General features: G+C 45.2%; 1 protein-coding gene across 4 annotated transcripts in view; it reads right to left on the reverse strand.

The window, feature by feature from the left end:
- LOC147459811 (uncharacterized) overlaps positions 1 to 11,273 on the reverse strand; it is a 41,876-nt gene extending 30,603 nt beyond the window's left edge. The window contains exons 1-2 of one of the 4 annotated variants that reach the window (XM_086511015.1): positions 10,775 to 10,913; positions 10,280 to 10,517 (exon numbers count right to left, since the gene is read on the reverse strand). In XM_086511015.1, the coding sequence (XP_086367141.1) occupies positions 10,280 to 10,294 (15 nt within the window). In that variant the 5' untranslated portion in view covers positions 10,295 to 10,517; positions 10,775 to 10,913. Of the gene's footprint in view, positions 1 to 10,279; positions 10,518 to 10,774 lie in introns of all 4 variants that reach the window. The other 3 variants (XM_086511016.1, XM_086511014.1, XM_086511013.1) reach the window with 3 other exon arrangements.
- Positions 11,274 to 11,490: the final 217 nt, after the last annotated feature.

An 11,490-nucleotide genomic window follows, 5' to 3' on the forward strand; every position in this document is an offset into this window, starting at 1 on the left:
CATCTTCAAATAGCGTTGGCTTTTCACAGCGTGATCTCAGAGAAAGCTATAGTCAAAGTCAACAGCAACAATCTAAGTTCAGACAGCAAGCAACACAACCTTATTCAACTTCAAGGTTTTATTCTCAAGATAGACAATCTCAAAACAGATCATCTTCAAATGTTCCTCCACTTGATCGTGGTAAAGGACGTGATATTTCTCAAGATTGGTGTTCCAATACTCAGCAAGGCTCTTCGTCAAATGCTTCTTCGACTTCAAAGAAGGAAGGATTATGTACAATTTGCGATGGTGACCATAGATGGTATCAATGTCCAAAGAGACCAAATCCCTCTAATTTGAAAAGAAATTCCAACGCGGAAACATCATCGAATTCTGAACTACCAGATTCTGCTAAGGATAAAGGAAAATCTGTGATCAATACAATTCGTGTCTCAGAGGATACGACTATTCTTATGAAGCATGCTCAGTGCCATCTTCAATTTTGGAGCCTCTCAAAGCAAGTTTTGAGCCTTCTTGGAACTCTCAATGGTCACTCCATCAACATTTTGGTGGACAGCGGATGCTCGAATAATTTCGTCGGTACTCAAATAGTTAAACAGCTTGGCTTACCAACTCAGAAGACATCTCACTTATATGATGTGGAATTAGCAGATGGATCAATTTTAACTTGTGATGAGATAGTTCGACAATTGCACTTCGATATTCAAAATTATGCAGATCAACTCGATTTCGAAGTCATGCCTCTATCTTTTTACGACATGATTATTGGTCAGCATTGGTTATTCCAATATGATGGACGTGAACTGATTTTACACGGGCCTTATCATGCGGAACGAGTGATTCAAGCCTCACGTGTACAAGTCAAACGACATGATACAGTGGATTATGAAGCCAATATGATCTCCGATGCAGATGCAGAAATTATTATTGATAAAGAAGTTTTTCCAGGTGATACTTCCTTACCAAACAAAGATAAGGATATGGTTGCAGATTCCGAGTCTGAAGACAACTATGCTTTCTTTGATTCTTTATTGAATGATGATATGCCAATTGCAAGTCATGAAGTGGCAGTTTCTCAAGACGATTATAAAGAATTTTGGAATTCATTATTGGAAGATGATTGCAGTCTCAATCCAAAATTCTCTCCAATGATTCGTAAAGATGAAGTTACCCCTTTCCAAGAATGCATTGAAAAGATTTCCTCTTCACCTTTCGCAGTTATCGGAAGATCTTAAACCAGAAATCTTACATCGCATGAAGGACTTTGAAGATCAATCCTTTGTTGCAGTCAACCTAATTATGCCAGATTCCTCTAAAAAGTCTTTGAATAAAGCAATGACCATAGTCACATGGGACGGAGACGAGTCTCAGGGACATGATGGGTCCCGGGGACGGGGATGTGGCAAAGTAGGGGACGGGGGACGGGGCAAGGACGTGTATTAAAAAAACCTTGTTCTGTACTAGACAACACTAAGAGCACAAGATTGCAAAGAAAAAGTGGGTTTTGCACTCATAAATACCAAAATATGACATGCGGTAAGAATGTGGCGAGCATGCGCCGCACATGTTGATGTGATGATCAATCATCATACTCAGAGGGAAGAAATTAATGATGTACAAGTGAAGAGTGGATTAGTAGAGTCTAGTGGGCAACATTGACATATAGCTCAAGACTCTGAAAGCCCTAGAAAAAAGGTGTGGGGTCCCTTGCTCGTGTCCCCCCTACATGTCACCAGGGACCCGCGTCCCAGGACGCGTTCTCTCTGCGTCCCATGTGAGGGACCCCTCTGTGTCACGTCCCCCCGTCTCGTCCAGCGTCCCCCCATCCGTCCCTACCAAAAAGGGCCACGTCCTCGGGTCCCTGTTTCTATGGCAATGACATGGGATTTAGCAATCAAAGCAAAAAGGTTTCACAAGAAGCAAAGGTTCAAGACAAAGGTTTCAGATAACTCAATGATTGAAGATTTTTGGAGATTCAAATTTATGCTTTTCCAGAGTTCTATCAACATCAAAAGTCATTTCTTTGACACGGGCTCTCATTTTAAATGGGAGGGAATGTCACGATTGTGACTATGTTGCAGTATTACATCTACTCCTAGTTGCAAATACGCAAAGTGCCATGCCAAGGAGAACCCCTACGCTTGGATGGTCACGACCCTTTGCTCAAGAGACATGCCTCTTCGCCAAAAGCCACTCCTTCGACGACTGGTCACACCCCTTTGCTCTACGGTTGCGACTCTTTGTTCAATGGTTGCAGCTCTTCGCCGAAAGGATGTGTCTTTACGTCTAAAGTCGTGTCTCTTCACCATGAGACGTGTCTTTTCATTTGTGTCTCTTCGTCTCCTATATAAGGTGCCTATTGTACTTAGTTTTGAAGCAATCATTCAATCAATCAAACACACATTCAGCCTCTTGAGTCTCAGTTTGATCTTAAGTATGAAGTCTTAAGTCTTAATTATAGGATTAGCACCACTAATCCTCGCAACCTCTGCTCTCAAACTCTGCGTCCATATGCTCTGCAAAGTGAGGCCCCAAGTGCTCTTTTTAACCGTACAAGGGGTTCCAAAAGCAATCAGTTCAAAATCTTTAAGTTCCAAAAGCATCTGGGTCAAAAACTGGCGCCAAAAGCTGCCAGCGCAAATCACGGAATTCCTTACAGTGCCACATCAGCCAACGTGTTTTGTGGGTGTCCGTGCAGCCAGCCACGTCAGTAGGCAAAGCTCGGGGATTTTTTAAAAAATTTCTTATTTTTGTCTCCTAGGCCCCATCGGACGGGACCCATAAGTTGGAAGAGCTTAGAAGATCATTTTTATCTGCTAGGTTTTTGTTCCGGGTGGTCATGCCACGTCATCGCTATGTGACATACCCCCCTCTTGAAAGAATTGTAATCGCCCTCACCTCCTACAAAATCAAACATAAGCTATAAACTAGTTCAGAAGACACTGACTCTTAGTACCGACGCACTAGACGACACAATCCAGTACTTGCACAAAGACGACAGTCACTGAACATTCACATCACATTCAAATCATATCACAACAAATCCATCCAAACCTAGGACCATGATTCCCGGTAACGTGTTTAGCAATCACATCTAGATCCACACCGGACCTCTCTGATGTCAAATTAACTAATTCTTATTGCGATCATGTCCATAGAATCTCAAGACCGAAATTTGCACTCATTTCGTCTTTCAGACCTGCGCTCAAACACAATCACATGAATGAGCACACATAAAATCAGATTCATTTCCGGGAATCGCCATGTCAAAGCATAAAGTCATCCAACAGAATATTGGCAACACATCAGTATCCTTGAAGTCCAAAGGAAAATCAGTGACTTTATTCCATCTGGGTAATCTGTGGCAAAGGAGCTGAATGAGACCCCTCTTGTGCGGTCCTGTCTACACGAGATTCAACCTTGCTGATCTCCGATCTCTTGGAATAGTCAAAGCTAGACCGAAATCTCAAGGTGAAGTTTCAAATCGAGTATCTGTTAGGTGTCACGACACAAGAATCTAGCCCATATGGGAAGCTTCTAGAAGTTTCTAGATGACATTAGGTCCTCCTCCATCCACTTCGGATCAAATGCCGGAGAGTTCTTGACTAAGTAAGAACCGCCGTTCACTTACCTTTTTGCTTCCCTTTCCTCGCGAGGTAGTATCTCTTCTAGAACGAGTATCTCCTCGCTCTCTTCTGCTTTAGGTTTGCTCCTCAGGCTATCTGTCGACTAGCACCTCACCCTTGAAAGGTTTCAATAGTCACATGAGAAGCATTGTGAATCTTCCAAGTATCTGGCAACTTCAGTCTGAAGGATACATCATTTATCTTCTCTTGAATTTGGAAAGGGCCATAGTCCCGCATTCTTAGCTTTGGAAAAAGCCGCTCCTTTCCCTTTCGTTTTCTTAGGCGTGCATTCTCAAACAATAAGAGCACCCGATCTTCTTCCTTCAACTGCAAGTCGCGTTGAATCTTGTCGGCTGCCTTCTTATGCCATGCTTGAGACTTCTCAAGAGCCTCGTACACCTTGGCAAAAGCAATATCCAGATCTAGATCATACTGATCCGCTTCAAAAATCTTATCATGGGTCTGGGGAATTCGCTGATCTACCAGCTGATTCCCTTTTTCCTTTCTTCCCTTGTGCCCGCCTGTGGGTAGCTTCGCTAGCTTCCCCTGTCCATTGACATGTCAGTCTCAATCATCTGAACCCCAAGACGCACTATCATTTGATCCCCTTTCTCCGCAATCCTCTAATGAACTTGCATCTAGTTCCCTTAGTTCGTCGAAGCCTTCGGATGTGCTACCATCTGATTCTCCAGAATCCTGCGACGAGTTGTCATCCGGTTCCCCTTATCCATTCTTTTCACTTGTAGCCGCTTGCCCTGTTGAGGTGGATACTAATCTGACCATAGGATAAGTCAATGAGCCGGCATGCGTTCCAAATCGTTCCTTAGCATGTTGCATAAGTCTCTGAATAGAGTCAGACTTCTGCTTTAGATACTAGTCTCGTATCTCTTTTAGCAAACCACAGCAAAACAGCTCAATTTGGTCTTTCAAAGTAATTTCGAAACGAAGACACTTATCCCAAAACCTCTGGCAATAGTCATCCAATGTATCTTTCTCAGTCATTTTCAAGTGATGTCAAGCCGTGATGACATCTCTTGCATATTCATCTGATATCCAAGTTAATGTGAAAATTGTTTTTATTTTAATCACATTGCAAGTGCTTCTCTACGTAACAGTAGAGTAGACCACCATGTCTGTGCAGTTACTTTCAAGTAAGATGTTGCCTTTCGCACCCTGGAGAGTTCTGTGAACCGTCCTCCAGAGAAGGCGATGTCAAACTGTTGTACAAACTCAAGGGCTGGATGAGTATCCCGGTAGCCTGAAAGTGTCTCAATCCTGAAGGCCTGACTCCCTTGCTTGAACTCCTTGGTTTTCTTGTTGATTTGGTCACTGTCAAAAGAGGACGAGCTCTCCTCCTCTGAACTGCTCGATGGCCTTCCATGCCTTCTAGACTTTTTTAAAATCTGCTTCAAAAAAATCTTGGCTTTGGTGCTTAGAAATTGAGGAACCTTCCTTGCACCCTCGAATACTTCAAATGGTGCCTTCCCCGTGTGTTGTTGTAGGCAAACTCCACCATGGTAGTCAAGTTCAGTCATTTTGCAATTTTTGTTCGTGTGTTGCTATTGATTTCTTGCTTGGATTGTCCAAGCCTGTAACAGGGTGAACAGGTTATCCCTTTGGAGGAAGTCTCGAGTTTACCACTCGTTATATTCGACTTGATCCGGAATTGGTTCTTGATCAAAGGGTCAAACGGCCTCGAAAGGCTTCTTACCCCAAGTATTTTGATCACGAGGAAGTATTGACCTCGGTCGCATGCTACTTGGGAATCAATAAGGTCGTTGCAGAGCCATTTCCCCAGTTTCACAACCAAGGATATTGTTGAGGGCAACAATTAAAATAAAGGGGGGAAGTGTTACGTCCCCAAACATCACAAGGGGTGCCTGAGCTATGTCCGATCAAGTGTCCTATAGTTAGGGTAGTTAAGGAATCCTTTAAATAGGACCTGGGCTCATTAGTGCGCCATCTTGTGTGATCACCACACTTCGACTCTAGGCCCTTGGAAACTCTACCCACGCCCCGTCTCGTGTAGGCTTGGTGGTAGCTATGTGCGGCCAAGCGTCCTATGGTTAGAGAAATTAAGGAATCCTATGAATCGCACCCTTGGCTCATTAGTGAGCCATCTTGTGTGATCACCACACTTGAACTCTAGGCCCTTCACAGCTCTACCCACACACCGTTTGTAGTACGCTTGGTGGTATGAGACACCAACCCTTGTGGTAGAGGCTAGCTCGATGGTTGCAAGGTCCCACGCTCTAGGGTGAGACCAACTTGGTTCTATGGCTGGGAGGTGAGTCATCAGTATGGGCATCTAAGCTATGTCCAACGACAAAGAGTGAGCATGGCCCTATGGTTAGGCCCTAGGGCCCTATACTATAGAGGGCCATGTTTTAATGAGGATTGGGCAATGGTCAGCAACTTTAAAATAAGGGCTATTATAAGTGAGCTAAGAAAAAACCCTTCAACTTAAAATTAAACAAATTGCCTTGTGCATTGAGCTAGCGAAATGTGATGTACGCAAAGTTTGTTGCCACCCTAGTATGTATATGCAAGAGATGATGCGTGTCGTGCATGCGTCTATGTTGCCGTGTCAATCCTAGGAACGACCATGAAAGTGCCCCTTTCTGACATACCGCCTCCACAACCTTTGGCCCCACCTTGGGTTTCTGCCCTCCTGCACGCTGCTGCATTTGAGTTGCATTATCTTTGTAGCTGCGAGCATCTCGAGATGTGCTATAAGGCGGCCCTTGTTGTGGATATTCACCCGTATGGGCTGTTGGAGCAATCACTACCCTTTTGATAGCGATTGAGGGCTTACAAGGTGTGAGATAGTCATGAAGCACCCCTACTCCTCCACACATTGTAGCACAAATATTAGCAACAACAAAGAATTCTCTTCTCTCTTCTAGAATCTAGAAGGAACCTATAAAACACGCTCCAGAAAGTCCACGGCCTCGCACCGAATGCATACGAAGCATTGCTATTGTCACGTGCACATGGCTCTATGCGCCACGTGGACATGCTTCATCGACTTCTAGAGCCATCTTTCCAATGTTGGAACCCTCTTGCATAACAGGATTGTACACGCGTTTTGACAGATGTTATGACACTATGGTGGGCATTTGGCATGACAAGCATGTAGGTCTGGGTTAGAGAAACGTGTCGGTCCAGTCGGTTCGTCAAATGGTTCACTAAGCATTAAGTTGTCGCCCGTGTGCGCTCATTTGCACATTTTCCCCGGCCTGACCTAAGTTTCATGACCTGGCCAAAAGTCATATACAAGTAGCAGCTAGGCCAACGTTTTCACACAAATTTGAAAGAGCTAGCTGGAGGAGAGCCTCAGCGTTTTGTAGTAGCGGACAAGCCCTAGAGTTTTTCAGCTCCATATCAGCCTTGGCGTTTTCAGCAGCAGATCAGCCAGCAATTTGCTCTTTCAGCCCTAGCACCAGCTTGTTCCCTGCAGATCAGCCAGCGTTTTCAGTTTTCAGCCCATTGCCTCACAGGAGACGTGCGAGATTTGCAAGCACCAGCCACCTAGATGCAGTCCGGTACTTCGGTAGCCCATTGAGCCTCTTCTCGGTCATTCCCTCGCTGCATCGAGTGCTCCCATTGTTGTTCGTCATTAGCATCATTGAGATCTGCGTTATCAGCCCTTCATTTCTCTCACATCGGGAGCCCCTTGGTGGCCATCTACAATCCCAAATCGAGAAGGATCCAAAGGTGCATCAAATCAGCCCTGGAGGTGCTTTATCTTGAAGAGTTATCGTGGTGACATTCCCCATTCGAGTCAGTAGAGTCTGCACATCAAGTATTGCATGTGTGTTCATTCCATTTACGCAATCTAAAGCAAATACCAGATTGGCGACGGTGTGGAGGCCCCTTGAGAGGGTTGGTTGGAACCCCATCAGGTCTCTCTCTCTCTCTCTCTCTCTCTCTCTCTCTCTCTCTCTCTCCACAAAGCATTTGACATGGTACCGAGAGCTCGATTGATGCATCCCCTCCAAGCCTCCCAAGGCCGCATAAGCTCTAGTTAGTCTAGTCTTTGCTGCTCTCCCCAAAGAAAACCTCGGCCCAGTGAAGCCTCAACCCCGAGGTAAGTGTATGCATCTGTATACTCTACAATCTTATGCATCTGTATACTCTACAATCTCCTGACCATATGTGAAAGTCGGTGCTGATCTCCTGATCCACTGTGGTATGGTGTTAAACACCATAACCTTGGTTTTACCAAGGTTTACAAACAATCCACTATCCTCTGCAAAACTGTGTAATGCATCCAACTGTCGCTGCATACCCTCTGGTGAGTCAGAGATCAACACAATATCATCAGCATATAACAACAATGGGATCCACGTCCCTTCTAGCTGGGCACTTTTTGGGCTATATCTACTTGAGTTACACAGATAGAGACACTTTACTGGGGAGAGCTAGAGAGCGACAGTCCCAGAGACGGATTACAGATTTCTTTTCACTAGATATGGGACAGCCAGAGGAGCAGCCATCACTGCAGAGCTCGGTCTCACACTCATTCGACCACTACCGGCACTCTCATCGACCGAGCACTGGAGCTACGGAGATCCAGACCGCCACGACTGAGGAGAGGGGCTGCACAGTATCGACGGAGACTACAGCAGAGGATTCGAGCCATACTCTCTCGACATCCAGAGTGCAGATGAGGATGGATTCTAGTAGTAGTCGTATTTTTGTTATAGTTTTTTTGTACACAGACATGGTATCAGATCACAATTTAGTAACATTTTGGTCTCATATGTCATTTTGGCCTTTTGAAGACGTTAATATAACATTTCATTTCATTTCTTTTCTCTCTCTCTCCACATCTCTACCACTCTCTCATTCCCTCTCTTCAGGGAAAATAAAAGGAACCATCATTCATGCTAAAGCAATCACTAACGCAAGGAAAAGTCGTAAAAAATTTGTGGAAGTGTAAAACCTAGATCTTCACAATTTCAATTCCGCTGCATTTGACAACTATGTCCTAGATATGGCCCGACCTAAGCGCATCCTCATGCGGCCCAAACAAATAACGCAGGTAGACTAAAATGAGAAGACACCAAGGCATCCATGAAAGAAATACACACACCGAGCATCCATGTAGCAAACACTAGCATCAACCTCCTCACAAGATCTATGTGCGAATAGAGAAGAACAAAAACAACTTACCATAGCCTCCCACCATCCCCCTTGCTCCCCTCTCTTGCTAGTAGCGTCCCATACCACCCTACGCAAGAGGGTAGAGAGCCTATCAAGCTAGGCCATCACAGCCTCATGAGCTCTAGCCTCTAATGGATTTTGCATGTTGCCATATCGTATGCATGAGCAAGAAGAAGCTATGATACCATTGTTAGTCCCTTGCCCGGATCCATCCTACACACATGCCATGACGAGCCATACTCACGCATAAACAAGCATAGAGAGCAGACATCGGGCTTACCTCCCAACCATAGAGCCAATACGGGCTCACTCCGAGCCTAGGAGACTACAGCTAACAAGCTAGCCTCACCACAAGGCCCTGGTGTCCCATACCACCAGGCCAAAACCGATATAGGTGTGCAGATAGAGTTGCCAAGGGCCGACAGTCCCAAGCATGGTGATCATTCAAGATAGCTCGCAAGTGAGCCTAGGGTCCTATTTATAGGATTCCTAACCATACGGGCATGTTCACACTAGGGCCTTGGCCAAATATAGCTCAAGCACCCATCCTAATGTTTGAGCCTAATGTTTGAGACATAACAGAATCCCTTTGGAAGCCTAGCTCTTGGCGTTTATGCACCCTCATCTTCAGTACCCTCGTCCAAAACTAGCTCTTGGCGTCTCTACGCCCTCATCTTCAGCTCCTTCATCAAGTTCCTCTTCTACTTCCACTTCAACTTCCTCGTACTCTTCTTGGTGACTGAGAAAGGATTCCAAAACATCCACAATGAGGGCACCAAACCCACCAGGTTCACAACCAATGTATTCAGCTTCCAAAGACATCCTAGAAGACACTCAACAAAGGCCTCATTCAAAAAATACCATAAAGCTGCAGGTGCCTCAACAACCTCTAGCCGCACATCAGTACCTCCTACAAGGATTGCCCTTGTGATAGCATGCGTAAATGGAGCTAGCATTCAATGCATAGGTCTATTTAGTATTGGATAATGAAGCAAAGCATAATATGGTGTCCAACCAAATTTGGAGCATATTTGGTAAGCCTTTGCTTCAAATGGAGACTAGTCGTCGTTTATAAGTTGCTACAGTTTTGGATCGGACTATCCAAAAGAGAACAATCCATTTTTACTGTGACACAATTGAAACAAACTCACCACTTGAACAAGCAACGAATCACTTCAGTAATGTCAAAACTGAACTGAAAACAACTGACAAAACTTGAAATAACATGGGAGCAAAGTTCCCCTTTCAAAAGCACTAGCCCTTCAATGGGCGCTCCTTGCGGTATTTCTTTTTGTATTAGTGAGCAATCACGGGTACAATCAACCTGTGAGCCTACTCATACGATCTAAGTTACAACTGGTGCCTTGGCCTTTATTTTATGGGCTGAGGGGCCCACAAGCATCAAAAGCAATCTACTATTTATAAAACATAGCCCCAAAAGCTACAACTGGGTCCCAAAAGCAATGGAAATAATCAACACAAACCGATAAAGCTTGCATAGAAATTGCCACATCAGTAACTGAGTAAACTCTGCCACATCACCAAACTCCAGACCATACAGGCTGCCACATCACGACCCGTATAGGTCACCGCGTACACAGGTTTCCAAGTCAGCATGCCGCATCATCATCGTATGATCTCTGCTCTCCCCCGATCTGTATCGTACGGTGGTGAAGCGTACACACTTATGTACGTGTGGGCAGCATACCTACGACAACGAGCCTTGAGGCTCAAACACACAGTTCAAACTATGCACACACATCAGACCACTATGACAAGCCATCATACGCTAATTCTTTGACAAGTTGGAACTTGAGATTAATACGGTAGGTTTTGGCTGTAGGGAGATGTAGCTGTGGCATTTTAAGTGCACAATTGACATGAGCATGAGACAAAATCCATGCCTACTTAGATTAGAAAATATGTGCACAATAGGAGTGAGAGCGGTGAAAACCAGAGTGCAGCACAAAGTACCATACCAGTCTTCTCTCAAACGATTAGGCACGTCCACCATCCACTCAGGCAACATGTACTGTTGCTTGAACCATTCACGAGCTTTGATCCCCTTGAGCTTGGTGGCTTGCAGCATACTGACTTCATTCTCCTCTTCAGCGTCAAACTGAGTGTAGTCTGCATCTGCCTTAAAATCCTCAAGCTCTTGGTTCTGATAAACCCGAACTGCATCCTGTGCTTCGAAAAGAGAAGAGGAAGTGAGAGGGACAGCAAGGGAAACGAGCTGACGGGCATGGAACTGAAGGTCGCGGCGGCCTTGGCTTTGTCTCTGTAAGGCGATATCAAGTCGCTTTTGCTGATCGGAGATGATACGTTTGTGGACTCGCCCCTCCGGTTTAGCAATGCGATCCGCCATAGCCCTTTGCTGCGCAGGATTCTGGACCTTTCGCACCCACGTCCGAACTCTGAAGGGGGGAGCGCAGTGCCTGTGAGCCTTGAGTTACCGCTGATTAAAATTTGCTTTATTTAACACTTTAAACAACGGTGCCTGGACGTGGGCGGGCGCAGTGCCTGTGAGCCTTGAGTTACCGCGGAGGCAGTTGATTAAAATTTGCTTTATTTAACACTTTAAATAACGGTGCCCAAAGGGAATTGTCCTAGTGGTTAAGGTGAGGACCTTTCAGCACACCCACTATGGCTCAAACCCCGCATAAATCAAGTGTGGCTGGGTGGGTGCAATCCC

The sequence above is a fragment of the Adiantum capillus-veneris genome, chromosome 4, assembly GCF_014529385.1.
Source record: "Adiantum capillus-veneris isolate H3 chromosome 4, ASM1452938v2, whole genome shotgun sequence".
In the NCBI taxonomy this organism is placed as follows: Eukaryota; Viridiplantae; Streptophyta; class Polypodiopsida; order Polypodiales; family Pteridaceae; genus Adiantum; species Adiantum capillus-veneris.